We start from the raw sequence: 23,803 nt of genomic DNA, 5'->3' as shown, positions 1-23,803 counted from the left end.
AACCAACAAAAGCATATTTTTCCCCAATCTTGCACTTTGAGCAACTCTAACTTTTAAATACTATGAACACTTATCTTAGGGATTACTTTTCGTTTTCTTTACCCCTATTATTTCCCGGAACAATGAAAACATTGAATAGAGTAACACTTCAGAAACCAAATATAAGAAACATGAGAGGACAGACAACAACTATTCAATCTGAAAAATATGTCAACAACATTAAAGAAGAGACTGTATATTCCATTTAAACGAGTATTTTCTTCATATTCACATCACAAACTAACTTCACCGCAGCAGCACTAATTCATTATGAGTAACTTTATTTACTGCTAGAAGCCGCTGGCCTCAATAAGAATAAGTGATTTCTCACAAGAGATTAGAAAGAAGCTGAAGTTTGGAAAAACAATTTACCAGAAAGCACCACCATGGGAACTTCCCTGATTGAGGATGGGAAATTATTAATATTTTTTGAGCCTAAATTTAGGCAAAACTCATTCCTGAAGGTGAATTTACCTTTCTTTTGACCCTCTTCTTTAAATAAGGAACAATACATATAGACCATTTTAAGAGTAAACAAGTAAATACCAGATTCTTACCAATGTTACAGATTCTGCAAAGAATGAGTTACTTATCATAAAAATAAAATAAGCAGACTCTTTTATGCTTTAAAAATATATGTTTAAAACAATCCCGTCTTTTAACAATACCCCTCTCAAATTTTCCAAACAGAAAATCATGTTGCCAGTCATGGAGATATTACTCTAAAGATTAAATCAATGCTTTAATTTTTTAAAACTTTTAACATTTTCATAAAATCTACAGATACCAACCCATTAAAAAATTCTACGTCAACTCATATATTCTTTAAGATATTCCTAATAGTATTGGATATCTACTCTGATAGGTACCTTCAGGGTTCAAGTCTGGGACCTTTACTATTTCAGATAATTTTTTCTTGGTGGTCATTAGAACTAAGTAACCTGAAGTACAACCTTGATGTGAATGAAAAGAGAATTATGATTTTTTTTCTTTGGGTGATGGTGGGGTTTGGGAACTATTAAAGCAGCTTTCCCTACATTTTTAGGAATAATAATTATGCTAACTTCCTTTTTAAACAATTATATCTACTGTTTCATATTCTTCCAGCAGATAGTGGAGATGGTTTAGTTGCACTTGGAACCTCATAGCCCCAAAGTTTTTACTCTCTCCCCAAATCAGCAGGGTACCCCTCGGGTCCCAAGGACATCTGACAGACTCTGGGTCCTTCAATGCGGAATCAATGCTCTAAACTCTCAGGACTAGTGTTACCCCTTTGTTTAGTCTTGGATTTGATTAAGTTGCTAAATGAATTATTCATTAATAACCTTACACCTTTTCATCATAAAGATAAATGCTCCTGTTAATAAGTCAAAAGATCTCAACAGACTCATAACATAACCTTTCACTATAGTTCTAGTTCTCATTTGCTCTTACAATGAAAAGGTCTTTGGATAAAAATAAGATAATAACAGAATTAGTAAAAATTGACTGAAAGTGATAACTTGTTAAAGATTTTAAAATTTGGGTGTTTTTCATTAGAGAACACGTTTAATCTAAAAAAACACTTGGTTAAACAGTTTAATATCCTGGCAGTCCCGAACTGTATTACTTCAGGAAAAAGACCAACGCTTTTTTGGGGAAAGGAGGGGGGGAGATAGGAAGACAAGGTGGTTAGAGATAGGGAAGGGAAACTGAATATTTATAATTTTAAAATTAATATATACATGTATTTGCATTTTAAGTAAATACCGATGGGATTCATTAAAATTTTCCTTGAGGTTCCCTTGGTGTGCTAATATAAATTAAATGATGTCTTAATTAGATCAAGTGTGGTATCTAGGTAAAAGGGAAAAAATTCACTTAAAATGATAGATCTAAAATTGATACTACTAGGTACAGTATAATGTATATATGTTTTCATCTGTATGTTTAAAAAGAATATATGTATACACACATATGCTTGTATATGCAGAGTAACTCTAGGAGGATAAAGAAGAAACTAGTAACATTGGTTGCTACTTTTCACTGTCTACCCATCTGTAGCATTTAAATTATATACTATATGTATGTTTTCCTTATTCAAAAATATTGATTAAAAAGCCACTACTAAAATAAATTTAATTTTAAAAATTAAGTCAAATTAAGAAAAAGACTAAATTTTTTTACATTATACAAGAAAATATACTAACACATAGATTGTTTTTCTAAGCTCCACCTACACAAATTTCGGTATATTTACTTTATGACAGAGTAACTCGGATCCAAACACTCAATTTTCATATGACATTAAACTGGGAAAAACAAATTTTCCCTGTACTTCATTGCTACAGCTTTGTGGATTATAGATTGTCACAACAACATGCTAACATCCTTTTTCTCTTCCTCTGATGGGCAAGTCATTAGCCACCATTTCTCTATGAAGTTCAAGAAATCTTTAGGAAACTTCAGAAAGATTTTATGAATCCTATTTGGCAGTGATAAACATTACACCTGTATTATTCTATTGGCATAGAATCAATTTTAACTTCTCTTTGTAGTCTACTTGAGATTTTATCCTGCCAAAGACGTTTGGTGTTTTGATAAAGACAGACTTCAAACTATGTTGTGACTAAAGCTAAGCCCTCACATAAAGCTTGGAACAGGATTTGATAAGCAGTTTCAATGAAAGACATTTGGAAATAAGCAGGAAAAAAAGTCACACTTATGAAAAAATTATTTTCAGAACACCACTTAAAAATTCAAATTAAGTCCTAGTCTCTTAAATATTAAAATAACCATAAAACAAAATCTAAAGGAATGATAGTACATACATCAGCTTTCGATGTAGCTGCTTACTAAAAATGAGTGTCTGAGGGTGTATTCCAATTTCATCCTCTTCAAATTGTACAGCTCAGATAAATGTTTATTTTACTGAAAATATTTGCAAAATTACAATATAAATACATGATTATATTAAGATGACTATATATAATGTATTCTTATCCAGAGTTATAAAATGAATGCAATAAATATAGCATACTCTTGATGAATCGTCAGTACACAGTGTTTCTTAGTAAAGTACATACAACCTATTATTAAGCAACAATTATCTAGTTTTCAAATGTACATCTTAGGAAGTCTTTAGGATGGAAGGATACACTAAATCCCCCAATACCCTTTTTTGGTTGGTGAAAGTGAGCTCTTTTGCAAATTTTGAAATAATATATTTATTTTAGCAATTGTTCTTAGCCTCTTTGCATTTTCTTAATTTGAAACTTTCTTTCTTTAGTCTGTGTATTTTCTTAATGACGCCGTATCAGCCAACCACACTTTTAATTCTAATACAGTATCATGTACTGTCTTTTCATTAGTCAGTTAAACATACAGCAACAATGAAACAGAATCATTAAAAAAATCTGTTGTCTGCACAAATTCCCAAAATTAACTTTCAGGGTATTATGGGGAGTCTCAACTAGATATAGTCTCAACTGTAATACTAATCTGGGCTAGAAACAGTTTTTTATTGATTCTAGTCCTTAAGAATACAAATATGAGTTCTACTTTAAAATTCTTTGTTAAATGTATTGGGATTTCTTTCAAAAGCATCTTCTACCCTTCTCCATTACACTGATTGAATGGGAACTTGTTACTACAGCAGTTTCAACACAAACATACGCATGCAAGAGATCACCCTACAGATTCTAACTACATAGTTATTGAAACACATCCCACCTGTCAAGTGGCATAAATGTACATTTTCTATATACAAAAGGTAAAGTGCATTATTAAATTAGTGAACTGACAGATTGTCTGCCTGGACCATATAGCTTTCAAATAGACAAATGTGAAATTCTCCCATTAGAACCAATTATTTCAAGAGGTTCCAACTAGCTTTTCCACCCTGTCATTTATTTTTTGGCCATGCTCTTTAGTGCAAATAAGCTTGTGTTTGACTCAAGTTTAAGGGACATGGCAGTTTGGGGCTTTAACAAGGAAAATTATAAAATGTGGCAGAACTTTAATACTTTTATAATACATTGCATCTTTTGCATATAAGCAACAGATCAGTGCTGCTTTCAATTGCTAGGAGCACACTGCCAACTATTATGAGGAACCCGTTTCCAAATTTCATACTATTAGCTTATATTATTACAGTTTTGAGTCTGTACCACATTATGCTTGGATTATTATGTGCAAACATCATCAGTGTTTTAGAATTATACAGTGAACTAGTAATTTTGGTTACTAACTTTAATGCTCATTTTTGACTTCTAACGTAGTTGCCTTAAGAGTTTAATGTCTTCAAGGCAGGGATCCTACTATTTTGTAGAATACCATGTATATTGCAGCTCCATTTATGTTACATATGACAACAAATAAAACGTATATTGCACAGATAAGAATAGTAGCTTATTTTATAAGATACATGGCAATACATGTCCTAATACCAGAGTTTTGAACTGGATCTTATTTGATTATGGCTAATGAATGATTGCCAATTTTAAGTATAAAAAATCATAGCATCATTTCATTTTTCAATGAATACATTAACTATAAAAAAATGAAACAAGAGGAGTGGCAGAAGGCTTAATGAGTCTAAATTATATTCAGTTTCCAGTATATATGCATCTATCCAATCTGTAGCTTTGAGATGATAAAAACTTTGAAGTATACATACAACGTAGAAAATCTGGCTGCTTAACTAATTCTTTACTTAAATAATTAATGTCAAGTTAAACTAATAATATTTATATACAATGAATTAAAGATATTTAAGTCTGACATAGTATTGTGTGTGTATGCATATATATACACACACGCACTTATGTATATATATATAGACACATACTCAAATCTTATCAGACTAAAGAAAAAAATCATTTAGACTTAACGGATATAAATATTTTAGAAAGGAAGGTTATAAGAGAGAGTATACAGTCACAGCAATAGTGATAGGAACACTCAAATACTGGAATATTCACAGCTCCAGTTTGCCCAAATCTGACAGGTTGATTATTATTAATAGGCACTATGATGGGCAGCAGTAACAATCAGTAGTACAGTAATTCAAGTGCACATCACTCCTTCATAGACCAAAAACTACCTTTTGTCAACCCTACGATAGTTATTTTACAGTTAGGACTGTTTAAAGATCCTTGCCACTTTTAGAGTCTCAACACCCACCATGTGCTATTAACTCTGGTACTAACATGATTTTCTAACCTTCAGTGGTTCCAGATGGTCCATAATTATAATGAACTAATGAGATTCCTTCGTATTACTTGAGAAAACGTGAAATACAATCTTCAAACCAATACCAGCATATATGTCCGGATTACTGATGGCTTGTTTTTAAGTAACAAACCAGTGAAATTAACTTTCTTACTTCGTATCATCAAGTTTTCTTAGTGACCTTCCTTAAATGTCTTTGGGGACAAACCTCTGGAGGAAAAAACTTGTTAAAATAATTTTGAATTACTTATAGCCTACAAAAGAAGAGCTACATTCTGATCTCAATCCATGCAGCCAGCTCTCATCAATGAGAGCTATATTTGGGGGTTGAAATCAGAGTCTGGCTCTTAAACACGATTTATGGACTTACTGTGTAGGAGGTGAATAAAGCCACGATAAAAGACAATAATTTCATTCATAAAAGAACGCAGCTCAACAGATAAAATTTCAGTCAGTTAACACAGGGTGGGTTGGTACACAGATACACTATATCCACTGGTTTAAAAAATTGCTTAAGTGTTGAAAAATTGCACTTCCTGAAAAGTAATTTTTAATACAGGTAAATGGGTGAGTCTTGTGTAAAGTAAACCTTTTTAAGTATCATAAAGAGCACCTTGGAAAATGCCTGAATTTTCCTTTCAAATATGTTTATAACCAATCTTCAAATAATATTTTTCCCAGGCTGAAAATTTATAATTCTAAATGCTTTTAAGAAAAAGTTGTTTTTTTTTTTTTTCTGGAATTAAAACACCTGGAAAAGCCAGGTTTATACTGGAAGTGTTGACATGGTTTTAAGGGTAGCAATTGCAAAAGTGCTACTAAAATATATTATTACAGATGTATTTTTATATCAGTTAACTGGTGCACCAACCCCTCTGAAATAGTGTTAAAGAAGAAGCATAAAATATAACACCTTGAGTCCATGATATATTTTGGGGAAAAACTTCTCACAACCTTCAAATTAGCATGAAAAGCTAAAACACCAAGATTTCCATAGCAAAGCCATAGGATGAAGCTTCCCACTCAACAGTGACATAAAAGTAATTCTTGAAACTTTAAAAAGTCAATATGAGTAGATGGTACAATTAGCAGAGGTGAAGATGGGATTGTAACTAGCTTAGAATAACCAATTAAAACTCTCCCATGGCTTTGATATGGCAACTATAAACTGCAGGGTTACCACAAAATTTGAAATGATAGAATACTACAGTAACTCTAAGATTGGATTCTTTAACGGTACTGTTTAATAATTAGTCATCCAATGGACAACATATTTCTACTTGTACGTTTATAAATATATATATTAATACTGTACTTGAGGTCAATTTCTGTTTCTGTGGTAACTTTCCTAGGAATTAGCTTGGCAGCTTTTAATGAAGTAGGGATGGAATACTTTTTGGGGGAATTTGTTAAATAGAAATTCACACTTCCATATTAAGTATATGTATCTTTTTTTCAGGATTATGTCATAGTGCAAGGTAAATCTTAGTTATGGTACTTAGAAGGTCAGAATGTCACATTTTGTGCTGATTTGAATACTTCAATAGTCTGGAGCAGTTGAAGCAGCTAAACTACTTAGCTCTGGGAAGGCTGGAATTCCCATAAGAATTATAGTGTTCTATGTATAACATAACATGAGAATCAGACTCCTTGAAGTATAAACTACTAGAGGTATTACTAATAACAAAGGGCCAAAAAAGAGGAAAAACTTCTTCAAGTGATTATGGATCAGTACTTTTAGCCAATTTATGATTTTAAATTTTGCCTGATGGAGTTCAATTTCACTCTAGTCGAGGCATTCTTGTTCTTCACCACTGGCCCTTCTGCCATCCATTCTCTTTTCTTTATGGCTGTTGCAAATTTTCCTCATCTCTTCTTCATACTTGATAAAATTCTCCCCAAACCTTGTCCAAGCTTTGAATGGAACAGTAATAGTATTACGGTAAGGTGGCCTCACCTCACTTACCTTCAGGAAAATTCCATATTTATTAGAGCCCACATCAAAGTAGAACCTTTTATTGTCCACTCTGAAAGAAGTCCCCTCGGGGAGTTCCAGTTGGTCATCGTCTCCACCTCTTCGTTCTTCCATCTCCCCTTCACCATAGTCTTCAATCAGCTGAACCAAGGCATCACGAAACTCAATCATTCCCTGCGCTGGGAGGACAATAGTCTGTTCTTGGCCCAAACTGTGGCCAAAATAACCTATCATGCCAGTCCCCCGCAGCATGGTTTGTCTAATCCTTAGGAAACGACCCCGCTGATTTTCTTTGAGGTCTAGATAATACTTCCTATTGTCCCTCTCTATGTAGTCTGTTTTGAGGACACTGTGAGGGTGCTCTTCGGACCCCACGGACACGGGTGGGGAAGGTGCCGAGTGCTTCTGTCTCCTCCTGGAGCCTGGCTCCTTCCCGTGGCCATGCTCCGGCCGGTGGCCTTTCAGGCCCAGGTGGGCGTAGTGCTCGATGAAGTCCCCTAGACAGTCCTTCAGCTCCGCTGCCACAGACAGGGAGAGGGTCAGTTTACTCTTTCTGATATTGTCCTGCCGGCCTCTCCCTATCCAGACTTCGGCTATCTTTAGGAACCGGCCCCGGGAGCTTTGCTTCACGTCTAGGTAAAACCTCTTTTTCTGGATGTCCACTCGTTTGGAGGCCAGCTCCTGGATTTCGGCTGCGCCCCCAGCCTGATTAGGGGTGGCCGAAGCCGCGTAGTAGGGGTAGTGGGAGTGCTGGGCCTGGGGATAGAGTCTACTCTTGCTTAGGCCAGAGCCCCCTACATTCTTGCCGCCGCGGCCACGGCCACCGCCGCCGCCTCCCCTTCGCCTGGCTCTTTCCATCTTCAGCTGCAAGTGACAAACAGACACACGGGGTGGGGTGGGGGAGGGGTGTTGAGAATAATCGCAGACGCCCCTCGGCCTGCGCTGCCCCCGCCTCCGCCCGGGACCCCCACACCGGGCCGCGCTCGCACGGTGCCGGCAGCCGCAGCGCTCGGCTCCCGCTTCTGCCGGACGGGCGGCAGCGGCGGGCGGCGTCTCCCGACTCTGCACCGCGCACACAGCATCCCTCCGCCGCCCCGGCCTCCCGCTCCCGCTCGCCGCCGGCCGGCCGCCTCGGGCTCGGCAGCCCCGGGGTCCCCAGCCAGCAGACACTCACATCAGCGCTGCCATCACCGCCGCCGCCGATGCCCTTCACGACCGCCGCCGCCGCCAGCTCTCGGCCCCTCTGCTGCAGCCGCCGCAGCCGCCGCCCCCTGCCTGCTCCCCCGCCGCCGCCGCTCGCACCGCCCCCCGCCGGAGCAGCCGGGCAGGGGCATCGCCTGCGGCGCCCACCGCCGCCGCCCCTCCTGCGGCCGCTGCGGGGGCCGCCGCCTCTCTTCGGGCACCGGCCCGACACCCGCCGGGGAGGGGAGGGGGGAAGACCGGGCGGGTGGCGGCGGGGGGCGGGCAGTGGACCCCGCCTCCTCCAGCACAGCCTGCTGAAGGGAAGAGGGAATCTCGCGCTCTCCCTCGGGGCGCGCCCTGACCGAAGCCCAGCGAGTGGGGATGCAGCGCAAGTGCGAGGTGACTGGACAGGTGTGACGATGGGAATGAGGACCGGGGTGGCAAGAGTGTTGTGACTTCTCCAGGTTCCGCTGGGATGTAGGACTCAGGCTGCCCACCGTCACCCGCATAGAGACTACACTTCCCAGAGTGCTCAGCGGCAGCGAGAGTCCCCGCGCATGCGCACCGCGTAGCCAGCCGGTGGAAAGGCTGCAGCGCCGCGCACCGCGAACAGACGAAGGGGGCGGGGCGGGGCGGGGCGGGGCGGGGCGGCCACTTGGAGGGAGGAGTGGGGAAGGTCGGACTCCCAGGACCCAGGCGTATTATGTGCGCCGTGACGCTCGGGCGTGCACTCTGCGACGCGGGAATAAAGTTTGTTGGATTGGTGTTTAGCCTGGATGCCTGGGTTCCGGGTCCTGCTGCCGTGGGGCTCCACGAGTCATCCAGCTGAAGAAGACCCGTAGAACTGGCTCTTTTCAGGTAAGGTGACCTCCCTGCTCCGGCATCCGCCAGCTCCAGACCCTGGGGTATCATTCTAGCCTTCTGCTCCCCGGGAGGTGCTCAGTCTCTTGCAGCAGGCCTCTGGGCTGTGTGTAGGAGATTCCTTAGAAGCGGCATCCTCCTTCCCCTTTCCACCTCCCAGAAAAAGGACCCCCGACCGCCGCAGGCCTTCTCAGAGCTTCGTCAGTCCAAAAGTGTGCTTCCCCGCCCCTTCCGCCCCCAGCTTGTGTGACTGGTTGCCTATCGTGTACCCTTAGGATTCTATCCGTCGGATGTGGCCTATCCTTCTGCAGAAATTGAGGCACACTGTATTTACACAACGGGGTCGAATTGTGTGTAATTTAGCAAATTATGTTGGATTTCTTCTTTTTGGTGAGGAAGATTGGCTCTGAGCTAACATCTGTTGCCAATCTTATTCTTTTTTTCTTTTTCCTTTCTCCCCAAAGCCCCAGCGCATAGAGTTGTATATTCTAGTTGTAAATCCTAGTTCCTCTGTGTTGGATGCCTCCACAGCATGGCTTGATGAGCGGTGTGCAGGTCCCAGCCCAAGGGGAACCCCAGGCCACCCAAGTGGAGCGTAGAACTTAACCGCTAGCCACTGGGTGGCCCCTACCAATTTAACCATTTTTAAGTGTACAATTAAGTGACATTAATTACACTCACTATGTAACACAACTATCACCACTGTTTCTTAAACTTTTTTATCATCCCAAACAAACTGTAATTGGTCAATTAAGAAATAACTCCCCATTGTCCCCTCTGGCCAGCCCCTGGTCACCTCTAGTATACTCTTTCTATGAATTTGCTTGTTCTAGATATTACATATAAGTGGAGTCATATAATATTTGTACTTTTGTATCTGGCTTATTTCACTCAGCAAAGTGCTTTCAAGTTTCCTCCATGTTGTAGCATGTATCAGAACTTAATTTCTTTTTATGGCTGAATAATATTTCATGGTGTGTATATATACTACATTTTGTTTATCCATTTACCTGTTGATGGCCACTTGGGTTTTTTTCCACTTTTGGCTATTGTGAATAATGCCGCAGTGAACATTGGCTTACAAGTATCTGCTTGAGTCCCTGTTTCCAATTTTTTGGGGTGTATACCCAGGAACGGACGTGCTGGATCACGTGATAATTCTATGTTTCGTTCTTTGAGGAGCTGCCCAACTGTTTTCCACAGCAGCAGCACCATTTTACATTCAACCAGCAATGTTACAAGGGATCCGATTTCTCCACATCCACTCCCAAACTTTTCTTTCTTTTGTTTGATTATAGCCATTTTAGGTGGTGACATGAGCTGGGGTCTTATTATGGTTCTGATTTGCATTTCCTCGGTGACTCATGATGTTTAGCACCTTTTCATGTGCTCATTGGACATTGGTATATCTTCTTTGGAGAACTATCCAAGTTCTTTGCCCATTTTTAAATTGAGTTGATTGTCTTTTTATTGTTGAGGTGTAGGAGGTCTTTATATATTCTCTTTATGAAACACTTATCGGATATACAGTTTGCAAATATTTTCTCCCATTCTGTATGTTGTCTTTTCACTTTTAGATAATGTTCTTTGATTCATAAAAGTTTTAAATTTTGATAAAGTCCAGTTTATCTATTTTTTTCTTTTGTTGTTTGTGCTTTTGGTATCATGTCTAGGAATTTGTTCCCCGATCCAAAATCGTGATGATTCACCCCTATGTTTTCTTTTAAGAGTTTTATAGTTTTAGCTCTTGAATGTGAATCACTGTATTTATTTAATTTATTTTTATTTTGAGGAGGATTAGCCCGGAGCTAACATTTGCCACCAATCCTCCTCTTTTTTGCTGAGGAAGATTGGCCTTAAGCTAACATTTGCTGCCAATCCTCTTCTTTTTTTGCTGAGGAAGATTGGCCCTGAGCTAACATCCGTGCCCATCTTCCTCTACTTTATATATGGGATGCCTGCCACAGCATGGCTTGATACGTGGTGTATAAGACCTCACCCGGGATCCGAATTGGTGAACCCAGGTGCTAAAACAGAGCGTGCGAACCCAACCACTACACCACTGAGCCAGCCCCTGAATCAATGTATTTTGAGTTAATTTTTGTATATAATGTAAGGTAGAGGTCCAACTTCACTCTTTTGCCTGTGGAAATCCAATTGTCCCAACACCGTCTGTTGAGGAACTCCTTCTTTCCTTACAGAATGGCACTCTTGTCAAAAGTCAAGTGGCTATAAATGTAAGGATTAATTTCTGGAAGCGCAATTCTGTTGCATTGATCTATATGTTTATCCTTATGCCAGTACCACACTGTTTTGATGTGGTAGCTTTGTAGTATGTTTTGAAATTGGCAAGTGTGAGTCCCCAACTTGGTTCTTTTTGAAGACTGTTTTGGTTAGTCAGGGCTCTTGCAGTTACCTATGAATTTGAGGATCAGCTTTTCCATTTCTGTAAAAAAAAGGCTGTTGGAATTTTGATAGAGATTGTGTTGAGTCTCTTGATAACTTTGGGTAGCATTGACATCTTAGCAATATTAAGTCTTTCTTCTGTGAACACTGGTGTCTCTCCATTTATTAGTGTCCTCTTTAATTTCTTTCAGCAATGTTTTGTAGCTGTCAGTGTACAAGTTTTTCACCTCCTTGGTTAAATTTACTCCTAGGTATTTTATCCTTAGATGCTATTGTAAATGAAATTGCTTTCTTAATTTCCTTTCAAATTGTTCATTGCTGGAGTATAGAAACACAGCTGATTTTTGTGTGTTGATCTTGCGCCCTGAAACTTTGCTGAATTTGCTTATTGGACCTAGTAGATTTCTTGTGGGTTCTTTGGGATTTTTATATATAGGATTATGAATATAGTTTTACTTCTTCCTTTCCAATTTAAATGCTTTTTATTTCTTTTTCTTGTCCAATTTCTCTGGCTAAAATTTCCAATACAGTATTGAATAGCAATGGTGAAAGTGAGTAGCCTTGTCTTGCCCCTGATCTTAGGGGGAAAGCTTTCTGTCTTTCACCATTGATTATGATGTTAGCTGTAGGTTTTTCATAAATGCCCTTTATCATGTTGAGAAAACTCCTTTGTATCCCTAGTTTTCTGAGTCATTTTATCATGAAAGAGTGTTGGATTTTGTCAAATGCTTTTTCTGTGTCCATTGAGATGTTCATGTGTTTTTTCCTTCATTTTATTAAGGTGATATAGTACATCGATTTTCTTATGTTGAACCACACTTGCATTCCTGGGATAAATCTCACTTGGTTATGGTGTATAATCCTTTAAATTGAATTATTTTTTAACAAAATCACTTTGATTGCCCTTGAGAATAGATTATAGAGATAAGAGGCAATGTGATGTGGACCAGGTTTTTAGCTGTGGAGGTGGTTGAGAGGAGGTCGGATTTTGGCTTTATTTTGAAGGTAGGGCTAGCAGTATTTACTAATAGATTGGATGTGAAGTGTGAAAGAAGGAGAGGAGTCAAGGATGATTCTAAGGTTTTTGGCCTAAGCAATCAGAAGGATGGAGGTACACTTACTGAGAATTGTAATTTCAACAGTGTGGGACGGTTTGGAGAAATTTTATACACGTTGAGTATAATATGCCTATTAGACGCTCAAGTATCTAGTAGATAATTGAATTACAAGTTTGAAGTTCAGAGGAGTGGTCTAGGCTGTTGATATAAATTTGGAAGTCATCTTTGTGCTGTAGATAATTTTAAAGCCATCAGACTGGATGTGATCCACAAGGGAGTGAATGTTGATGGAGAAGAGAATGAATAGGTCTGTAACCTGAATCTGGAATGCTGTGATGTTTAGAGTTTGGGGAGGTAAGGAAGGACCCGAAAAGGATACTGAGAAGGAATTCTTACTGATGTAGGTGGAGGCTCAAGGACTGTCACAGAAACCTCATAAAGTGTTTCAAGAAGGTGAGAGTGACTAATTATGTCATGTGCCGCTGTTGTATTGAGCCAGATGAGGACTGAGAATTGACTATAGGATGTGACAACATGAAAGTCATTGGTACCCTTGCTGTGAGCTCTTTGGTGGAGTGGAGCAGTTCCAGTGGGTTGGAGAGACAATGGAAGGAGTGGAAATGGAGATGGTAATCTAGATGACTCTTTTGAGTAGTTTTTCTGTAAAGAGGAGAAGAAGAATGGAGCAGTTAGCCAAGAGTCAAGTTTGTTTGTTTTTTTAAGATGGGAGAAATTGCAGTATATTTATATACTGATGGGACTTTTCGACTTTTCTGGTAGACTAATAGAGAGGGAAAAATTGATGATCCAGGGGAGAGGTGAAAAATGCCCTAGAGGAGATGAGAGAGTGTGGAATCTAGTGCATACATGGAGGGGCTGGATTTAGGAGCACAGATAGCTCATGGGGATATATACCTATCTATATCTACTAGATACATATGTATTTCTTGTCCTCCATAATAACATGGGCCAATTCCTAATTCCTTATTTATATATATCTTCTGTAGTTGGCAAGCTGGAGACGTAGGAGAGCCGATAGTATAGTTCCCAGTCCGTGTCTGAAGGCCTGAGAACCAGGAGAGCCAATGGCATATGTTTCAGTCCAAGTTGGAGTCTGAAGGCAGAAGACTAATGTCCTAGCTTGAAGACAGTCAGGGAGAGGGAGTGAATTCTCCCTGACTCAGCCTTTTTGTTCTAGTCAGGCCTTCAACAGATTGGATAAGGCTCGCCCACATTGGGGAGCGCAATCTCCTTTACTCAGTCTACTGATGCAAATGTTAATCGCATCCAGGAACACCCTCTCAGACATACCCAGAAAAGTGTTTGACTAAATATCTGGGCACCTCATGGCCCAGTCAAGTTCGCACAATAAAATTAACCATCACAGTGAGTATATGGGCATAGATACAATTATGTGAATAAATTTCAGGGTAGGAACTTGTGAAAGTTCTTTTTTGGTTGCTTCTATTTTAAGTGAAATCTGAAACAAGGTCATTAGCTGAGAGTAAGGTTGGGGGAAGAGTTATGATAGGTTTAAGAGGAGAAAGTATGAAATAATTATCTTAGAAGGGGAGGGTAATAGATTAGTGAAAAGTTGTAGAATTGTTAGGAAGCTTGTGGGTCCACTGGAGGTTGGTGGTCACAAATTTAAGGTGAGACCAGTCACCATGGTTGTGTTTTTTACCTGCTCCATTCCTTCAGCTGCGTAGGTACAGGCACAGAGTAGGCAGAGAATTTGTTTTGTTCAAGGTTAGAGTTTTGTCAGGAGAGAATAATGAAGCCAGAGACAGGCAATAAAGTTAAGGGAATAAGCAAGGAAATGGGTATAACTTTGCAATTTAAACAAGGAGGAAGTAGGGACTATTTGGGGGTGAGGAGACTGAAAAGGTAAAAGGATTTGGATTATAGGTCCTAGTTGGATCAAAAGATTGTTTGAGTTGAGTTTCTAGAGGGAATGAGCTTGAAAAATAGGAGATGTTGATCGGAGAGTGAGATGCTTGGAATTTAGATTCTGGAAGGATTCAGTCGGTAATAACATGGTATCCTCATGTGGACAAATGAGTGGAGCAGGGTGTAGGCAAGATTATTGGAGGAGGACTAGTCAGAAAACTGGGAGATAGTATCTTCCTCAGAAATTGTGCATCAAAAGTCGTGACCCACTGGACCAATAGAGGGGGAGAAAAGGTAGGATATAGATATAAATGGCTACAATACTGATGGTGATGATGATGATAACGGTCCATTAACACCCAACTCAAATACCCTCGACTTGATCTATGTCGAACACTGCAAAGTTAGGTATTGAGTTACATATGGTTATGTTGCGACTGATGGTCAACACATAAGCCCTTCGTGGACTTCTGTTCTTTGAGCTAAGTATTCTTGTAAGAGTGGCAGGTGATGTAAGGCATCTTTTCTAGTTGTCAGTTTGAAATCCGTCACCAAAGGCTTATTATAATGCAGCTTTTGTAGAAGTTTTTCTTGGTTTTCTGTGTAGGCTTCTTCTTTGGCTTGTTTTATCTCTCAGGACTGTGAATAATTTGATGGTGAGAAGGCAGGCAGAGAAGTGGGAGTACTCTATGACCTAGTAATTTCATATCTAGTTATTTTATATCTTATAGAAATGATAATATGAATGCCTAAAGATATACACATACCCACAAGGGTGTTCATTAAACATTATTTGTGATGAAATTTGCAAGCAACCTAATTGTCATCAATAGAGAATAAATTATGATAAATAAAATGGAATTTTATAGCGTCTTTAAAAAATCATATCAAGAAGTGGTATTAGGGGGCCAGCCCAGTGGTGCAGCGGTTAAGTTTGTGCATTCTGCTTTGGCGGCCGGGGGTTTGCCGGTTCGGATCCTGGGTGCAGACCTGCACACTCCTTGTTAAGCCATGCTGTGGCAGGTGTCCCACATATAAAGTAGAGGAAGATGGGCATGGATGTTAGCTCAGGGCCAATCTTCCTCAGCAAAAAGAGGAGGATTGGCGGCAGATGTTAGCTCAGGGCTAATCTTACTCAAAAAAAAAAAAAAAAAAAAAAAAGTGGTATTAGGTTTTACTTTTCCCATCCTGTCAACAGGGATGCTTTCAGTTGCAACTAATGGAAAAACCAGATCAAACTGGCTTCAGCAATAAAAGGTATTTATTAGCCTATTTAATTGATAGGTTCTGAGATAGAGTGGGCTTCAGACAAGTTCAGACTATTTTTCTGACCTGTGCTTGGCCCTCTTCCATGAAGAAGGCGTGAAGGTGCTTTACCTTCAGCGTGATTTCTTGTATGGTTGTAAGATGGTTGTGTGCCTCTGCCGTGGCTGTATATTTCTTACTTCACATCTGACAGGAGCAAAAGTATCACTTCCCATACCAGAATCCTCAGCTTTGTTACGATTGGACCACCTTGATCTAGTAATTATGGACGAGGGACAGAGACCAGAGAACTGAGACCTGGGTTATAGTTCCTATCCCTGAGTCAGTTGTGTGGCAAGGGAAATGGGATTTCCCTGCTGGCCTTAAGGCAGCTGAGTTTTGTTTCTGGTACTGGTGATGAGGTCAGTCCCATTCAAAAAGCTTTGCTGAGGGCTAAGTGAATTTCTTACCCTCTTCTTTCCCAGTATTAAGATAATCAGCCTCTTGATGCTCCTCTCATTCTTGATTTTACTAAAACTGTGAGGCTGTGTTTATACTCAGGATCCCAAATTGGAAAAATATAAATCACTATTGACTTCCATATTTACAGAGGCCCTTCATATTACTCTCAGATTGCAAGAAAGAGGTAGACAGGAGGGAGGGCATAGGAAGGGAGGGAGGGAAAGAGAGAGAGAGGGAGAGAGAGAAATATGCTGCTGAGAAAGAAACTGTAGAATATTAAAACTCTCCCTTTACATACCTGACCTCAGTTCCATTCTGTTCCCTCTACGGGCCCCTGTTAACTGATATGTATCCTCCTGGATTGTTCTTTGCATTTACATATACACAGAATTTCATTTTATATTTTAAAATTTAAATGGTAACTACTGCTGACTCTTAGTTTTTTCTGTTTCATTTAGCACATATGTTATAGAACTTGTCATCTTAATATATATAGTTCTGTTTTATTCTTTTAGTGACCAGTTATTATGCCGTATTATGGATATGTCATTGTTTTTCTAGCTATTATTTACCCTACTAATTGCTTCTAGTGTTTTTGCTATTACAGATTGATGTAATGAACATTCTTTGCATATATTTGTGCATATGTCTGTGTATTTTTTTTTTTTTTTAAAGATTTTCATTTTTTCCTTTTTCTCTCCAAAGCCCCCTGGTACATAGTTGTATATTCTTCGTTGTGGGTCCTTCTAGTTGTGGTATGTGGGATGCTGCCTCAGCGTGGTTTGATAAGCAGTGCCATGTCCGCGCCCAGGATTTGAACCAACGAAACACTGGGCCGCCTGCAGCGGAGCGTGTGAACTTAACCACTTGGCCACGGGGCCAGCCCCATGTGTGTGTATTTCTATAGGATAGATATAGTTGCTGGCTTGAAGGGTATGCAAATTTAAAATGTTAGTAACTTCTACAAAATGTCTTGGAAAATGGTGAGACCAGTTTCTGTTCTCTTGCAAATATTTTATATGATTAATCTTTTTAATATTTGCTAATAATGGTATATCAGAATTATAGACGGTTTTGTCCTTATTTATTTGTTTATTTTTTTGAGGAAGATTAGCCCTGAGCTAACTGCTGCCAATCCTCTTCTTTTTGCTGAGGAAGACTGGCCCTGAGCTAACCTCTATGCCCATCTTCCTCTACTTTATATGTGGGATGCCTGCCACAGCATGGCTTGTCAAACGGTGCCATGTCCGCACCCGGGATCCGAACCGGTGAACCCGGGCCATCGAGGCGGAATGTGCACACTTAATCGCTGTGCCACTGAACCGGCCCCTGTCCTCATTTATTGAATACTTTGTTCTTTCTTAAAGATTAGAAATGCCTCCTTTATTATATGTCAGATTTCTGTATTTACATGGATCTATTTCTGGACATGATATGTTTTATTCTGTTGACTTACGTCTCTGTTTTTATACAATTCTGCACTATTTTAATTACTGTTGTTTTGTACTGTTTCATATTTAGTAGAGTGAGTTTTCCCTTATTGATCTTATTTTTCAAAAAAGTATTTACTGCTCTTGAGCATTTTCTCTTTCTGGTGAACTTTAATATAAACCTGTGTGGTTTGGTGAAAAATCCTGCTGACATTTTTTCTTGATATTGCTGCTTGATTATATTAATTTAATTAATATATTAATAGTTTTGAGACTAACTATCCAGGAACTCAGTGTGCCTTATCTAGCCCTCTTTTGATGTCTTCGTAAACTTTTCTAGTTGTCTTTAAAATGTGTCTTACATATTTTATGTTAGCTTTATTTGTTGGTAGGTTGTCATTTTTGCTGTTAGTGAGTTTAAATATAATTTATTATTTTCGAATTGATTCTTGCTCATATATAGAAAAACTTAATTTGGGTATACTTATCTTGAATCTGGTCATCTCAGGAGTGTTTGTTCTTTTTAATCAAATAGATAGATTACCAGACTTCAGAGAAATACTGGGGAAAAATTGTTTTAGGAGACTTTAGCTTTTTGATAAAAATTAAGCTTACCTCTTGTAAAAGCTGGTTAGTAATAGCAATCAGCCTCCTTTAAAGATGATTTTGTTTCTTTTTTTGATAAAATACTTAGTATATGGGAGGATTAAGAAAGAGCATGGTTTTTGAATAATTTATTCATAGGAAAATATGAAATTGTAATAATTTCACATTCTCCCCAAAATAAGTGGAATCAGTGACCTTTTCTCCTGAGCCTACTTCAAACCTTTGTTTCTTTCTGACCCCATTGTTCTTGTCTCTGCATTTTTATGATCTCTTCCGCCTTTGTTCTGATAGGCCAGCTCCTCAAGGGAGGGCAGAGATTCACCCTCTCTTTAGGTCTCCTTGAGGCCAAGAAGATAGGTGTGGGATCTTCCTAGTCTGTAGTAGGAATAATAGAAGCCATTGGAAAAAATAGCAAAGCTTTGTTGTTTCTGGAAATTTTGATGTGTGGCATGAGATGTCACCTGTCGGCACCTGATCTCCTTTTTCTGTTCATAAATAAAATGAAAGCACCGAAGTATGGTGGAAAGAGAATTGGCCTGGAAGATAACTTTTGTCTTCTAGGAGGTGTACAACCCTCACATTGCTGATTTTTCCTTTTATTCGTTTTAGCCTGTATTTGAAGTTCTTATGAAAGATTTGGCAAAGATTTTGCATTGGGCAAATTTATGGTTGCTTTTATTTATTTAATTATTTATTTAGGTAACATTGATTTATAACACTGTATAAATTTCAGTTGTACATCGTTATATTTCGCCTTCTATATAGACTACATCGTGTTCCCCATCAAAAGTTGTGTTGCCGTCTCTCACTGTACACATGTGCCCTTTTACCTCTTTCACTGTCTCTCCACCTGCATTCCCTCCTGGTAACCACTAATCTGTTCTCTGTATCTATGTTCCGCATATGAGTGAAATCATACAGTATTTGTCTTTTTCTGTCTGTCTTATTTTGCTTAGTTAGTATAATACCCTCAAGGTCCATCCACGTTGTTGTAAATGGCAAGATTTCATCTTTTTTATGGCTAAGTAGTATTCTATTGTGTGTGTGTGTGTGTGTGTGTGTGTGTGTGTATGTCACATCTTCTTTATCCATTCGTTAGTGGGCACTTAGATTGTTTCCAAGTCCTGGCTATTGTGAATAATGCAGCAGTGAACATGGGGTGCATATATTTTTTCAAATTAGTGTTTTTTGGATAAATACCCAGAAGTGAAGTAGCTGGATCATATGGTAGTTCTATTTTTAATTTTTTTGGGAATCTCCATATTTTCCATAGTGGCTGCACCAATTTACATTCCCACTAGCAGTGTACGAGCGTTCCTTTTCCTCCACGTCCTCTACAACACTTATTTCTTGTTTTTCAGTAATCGCCATTCTGATGGGCATGAGGTGATATTTCATTGTGGTTTTGATTTGCATTTCCCTGATAATTAGTGATGTTGAACATCTTTTCATGTGCCTTGTGGCCATCTCTATATCTTTAGAAAAATGTCTGTTCAGATTATGGTTACATTTATTTATTTAATTTATTTATTTTTGTGAGGAAGATTGGCCCTGAGCTAACATCTGTTGCCAGTCTTACTCTTTTTACTTGAGGAAGATTGTTGCTGAGCTAAAATCTGTGCCAATCTTCCTCCCTTTTATGTGGGGTGCCGCCACAGTGTGGCTTGACAAGTAGTCTAGGTCCGCGCCCAGGATCTGAACCTGCGACCCCCAGACCGCCAAAGTGGAGCATGTGAACTTAACCACCATGCCACCGTGCCGGCCCCTGATTGCTTTTAGAATTGTATATTAATTTTCTAGTTTCTTTTTCACCTAGTTTCCATTTTTATCTTTAACTCTTCTTCCCACACTTAAATTTGTCTTATTGTAAAATTTATGCATTTTTCTTTCTACCTGGCATTGCTGAATTTCAACCCAACACAGAGCTTTGCATCCTAAAGTTAAACATCACTCCCATTTAGTTAAGTTATAATTTTTTGTTAAATTGCTATTTAATGTTGTTTTGATTCTTATTCTGATTTTTAAAAAGTTTTGTAACTAAATATATGACGTTCGAAACTTTTGGTATTGTATACTTTCTTTGGCTATTTTGTTTCTCCTTATAATTTACTTTTATTTAAGATAAGAGATTAAAGAAAGACAAAGATTGACCACATAATTTTGTTTTCAATGGTTTTTGTCTGTTAGTTAGAACATATGTACAGAAATCTTGATTTAAATAGGCCTAAAAAATAAGGAAATTTATTATTAAAATGTAACTTGAAGGTGGCTAGGCTGACTTGAACACTGCTTTAATCCATTGACTGTGGCTCCATTTCTCGTTTTTGCCTTCTGTGTGTTGGCTTTGTCCCTAAATCGGCTTTGTCCTCTAGCTGACGTCCTTCATGGTGGCAAAGTGGCTGTAGAAGGCCCAGGTTTACGTTCTCAAATAGAGGGCATCTCTTCTGGTAGCCTTGTTACTAGAACAAGACAGTGTTATTCTCAGAAACCTTCCTAAACACCTCCTCTTGTGCCTTATTGGCCTGAATTGTCATAGATTTTATTCTTAAACCAAATCCGGGCCTGAATTTCTGAATCCTCATTGTGGCGAGGGGAATAGGGTTACCTTTAGATCAGTTGGGTTTACCATGGGAGCTGGGAGTGGCGGCAGCTTCCCTGAAGCACATTGGCTTTGTGGGTAACTGGTCATTATCTTAATTAAATTTATGGTACCGTAGAAAGGGTGCAGGGTGGAATGGATGCTGGGTAGGCAACCCTCAATGTCCACTTGATAATGGGTCCCATAAAGTTTCATCTCAGACCACATGAAGTAATAGTAATAAATATAAAAGGAAAAATAGGCAACCTAAGCAAGTTTTAAATTGACTTACTTGAAAACTTTCTCTGCAGTTTCCCGTTTTATAATGTTTGATTTCAGCTGACTGGCTATAGCTACTTACAGAACAGAGGAAATTCATTAAAAATAATGAATTATTCAGTTGGATAATGAAATTCAGTTATAAAGCACTTCACTGTGCCGTGGATTCAGTTCAGGTCAAGTTTTGTTCCTGGTTTATGGACAGTGTGGCCTCTCACCATGACGCAGCTTAGAAAGGCTTTTATCCTTTTCCCTTGTTGCTAGCATTTTAATGGCATTTTATTGTATTTATTTGATTGGTTCCATTTACACTTTACTTCAATTGACTTTATTAATACAGAATGCTTTTTATGTAATTTTTATTATATAAAAATTACTATATAATATTTGACAGTTATGAAAATCTGGTAGATACCTATAAAGAAATAGTTTTCACGAGGAAAAATTCATCCTATTACTTTTTAAAATTGCAGCGACTTAACTGTAGCCAAACCAATGCTAATAGGTGGTCTTATTTAGCTTGTCTAGTTTGCTTGCTTGAGTTATTTGAAGGGGAATTTAGATTAGCAGAAATCTAGCAATAGCATAATGGAAGTCCTGAAAGCCTCTTTAATTAGGGAATTTAATGAAGGCTTTGTCATGGATTCTTTGGTTTCTCTTTGTTTTCTTCCATCCCATCCCCTCCTATTTCTATTATTGCATAGAAAAGTAGAAAGGAATTCTCAAAAACAATACAAGAGATTGCCTTGTAAATTATATCTTTTACAATAAATTATAGATTGTGTATGTATATATGTGTGTGTGTATATATGTATGTATATATATAAACTAGTTGCTAGTATATTGGTAAGTATAGAAACACTCAAAGGGTGAGGTTACATTTTCAGAAAATATGTAATATAATAAGTTAAAAGATATCTGCACCCTCATGTTCATAGCAGGTTTATTTACAACAGCTAAGACATGGAAACAAGCTGTGTCCATCAATGGGTAAATGGATAAAGAAGTTGTGGTTTATATATACAATGGAATGTTATTCATCCATAAAAAACCTGGGGAAATCCTGCTATTCGGATGGACAACGTGGGTGGACCTTGAGGGCGTTATGCTAAGTCAAATAAGTCAGGCGGAGAAAGACAGGTACTGTGTGATCTTTAGCAGAATCTAAAAAAAAAAAAAACAACCCAAACTCATAGAAAAAGAGATCAGATTTGTGGTTACTAGAGGAAGGGCTGGAGAGTGGGGATTGGGGGAAGGAGAATTGGAGGACGGTGGTCAAAAGGTACAACCTTCCAGTTATGATAAGTACTAGGGATGTAATGTACAACATGATGCGTATAGTTCCACTGCTATATAGTGTATATAAAATTTGTTAAGAGAGTAAATCCTAAGTGTTCTCATTATAAGGAGAAAAAAATTTTTTTCCCATTTCTTTTTATTGTATCTATATGAGATGATGGATGTTAACTGAATTTATTTGTGGTAATCCTTTCATAATATATGTAAGTCACACCTTTATGCTATACACCTGAAACTCATATAGTGATGTATGTCAGTAATATCTCCATAAAACTGGAAAAAAATAAATGAAAAGATATCAAACCCTAAGTTTTTAAAGTTCATTGCACTGTGGATTAAATTTGAAAGGCTTTTTTAACTGGAAGCTGCCTCTCTTAGTGAAAATAACGTAATTGTATAGGTGAAACCCTAAGAGTCTAAGCAAAATTAGGGCATTGATAACCAAATTGAATTGCTGAAGCATTTAAGCTGCTTTGGTTTTATAAGCTCTCTGTGTTAGGTTATTTGAAAACACTTATTAATTCAGTCTTATAATTTATCAGTCCTTGAAATTTTCTTTATTCCTTTCGACACACATGAGAAGTTAGATGAGTATACAAGTATTACTATTGTAATTTAGATTATAGTTGGAAACCTCCTAAATATAGTTTGCTTAGTGTAAAGAGAAAGAAAATAGATGCATATTAAAATATTAAAATTCAGTTTACTCCTTGAGTCAGGTCCGATGGGTAAGAATGAAGTCTTCTTGTGTAAATGAATCCATTTTCTCTTTTCTGTTTGACTGTATCATTTGAAAGAACATTCTACCTATGAAGTGCTGCAGTGCTTAATTAACTTTTGGTAAGTTGGTATACTCTGTGTAGTCTGTTTGGGTTTGGTATCTCTATTTGCACCTGTAGATTCTGGATCCCTCTCAGTATACAGTAGGGGGAATGAGGTATAAGAGCAGTAAAGGATCTTTCACCACTCCTATCAATGTACCAACTCAAGTACAGCTGCAGTTTAGAAGATGTGGCATTGTGTTTATCACTGTTCATCTTCACATCAACCCTGTGGTCAGTAAGGCAATTAATATAATATAGAATAATAGTCAATATATTAAGGCGAGTAATAGAATACATAATGATAATATATAATAATCTCACTTTACAAACAAGGAAATGAAAACTTAGAAAAGTAAAATGACTTATGCAAGGTCACATGGATGCTAAGTGGCCAAGTATCAAAGCATAATTTTCCAAAAAATTGAAGACCGGTTCTCATACAAATACAGAATGAACAT

General features: G+C 38.4%; 2 protein-coding genes across 36 annotated transcripts in view; one reads left to right on the top strand and one right to left on the bottom strand.

The window, feature by feature from the left end:
* Nucleotides 1-8,852, bottom strand: part of PURG (purine rich element binding protein G) — a 34,542-nt gene extending 25,690 nt beyond the window's left edge. Inside the window, exons 1-2 of one of the 2 annotated variants that reach the window (XM_070598575.1) lie at nt 8,400-8,522; nt 7,217-8,089 (exon numbers count right to left, since the gene is read on the bottom strand). In XM_070598575.1, coding sequence (XP_070454676.1) covers nt 7,217-8,083 — 867 coding nt within the window. In that variant the 5' untranslated portion in view covers nt 8,084-8,089; nt 8,400-8,522. Of the gene's footprint in view, nt 1-2,923; nt 8,090-8,399 lie in introns of those variants that run through there. The other variant, XM_070598576.1, reaches the window with a different exon arrangement.
* A 179-nt stretch (nt 8,853-9,031) lies between these two features.
* WRN (WRN RecQ like helicase) overlaps nt 9,032-23,803 on the top strand; it is a 124,871-nt gene continuing 110,099 nt past the window's right edge. For 15 of the 34 annotated variants that reach the window (XM_070598551.1, XM_070598546.1, XM_070598548.1 and 12 more), the window contains exon 1: nt 9,042-9,265. The gene's annotated coding sequence lies outside the window, so the exon portion shown is untranslated. Of the gene's footprint in view, nt 9,266-23,803 lie in introns of all 34 variants that reach the window. The other 19 variants (XM_070598557.1, XM_070598541.1, XM_070598536.1 and 16 more) reach the window with 10 other exon arrangements.

Source organism: Equus przewalskii, chromosome 28 (assembly GCF_037783145.1).
Source record: "Equus przewalskii isolate Varuska chromosome 28, EquPr2, whole genome shotgun sequence".
Taxonomy (NCBI): Eukaryota; Metazoa; Chordata; class Mammalia; order Perissodactyla; family Equidae; genus Equus; species Equus przewalskii.
Note: the sequence above shows the minus strand (reverse complement) of the source record. Positions and strands in the feature narration are given on the sequence as shown.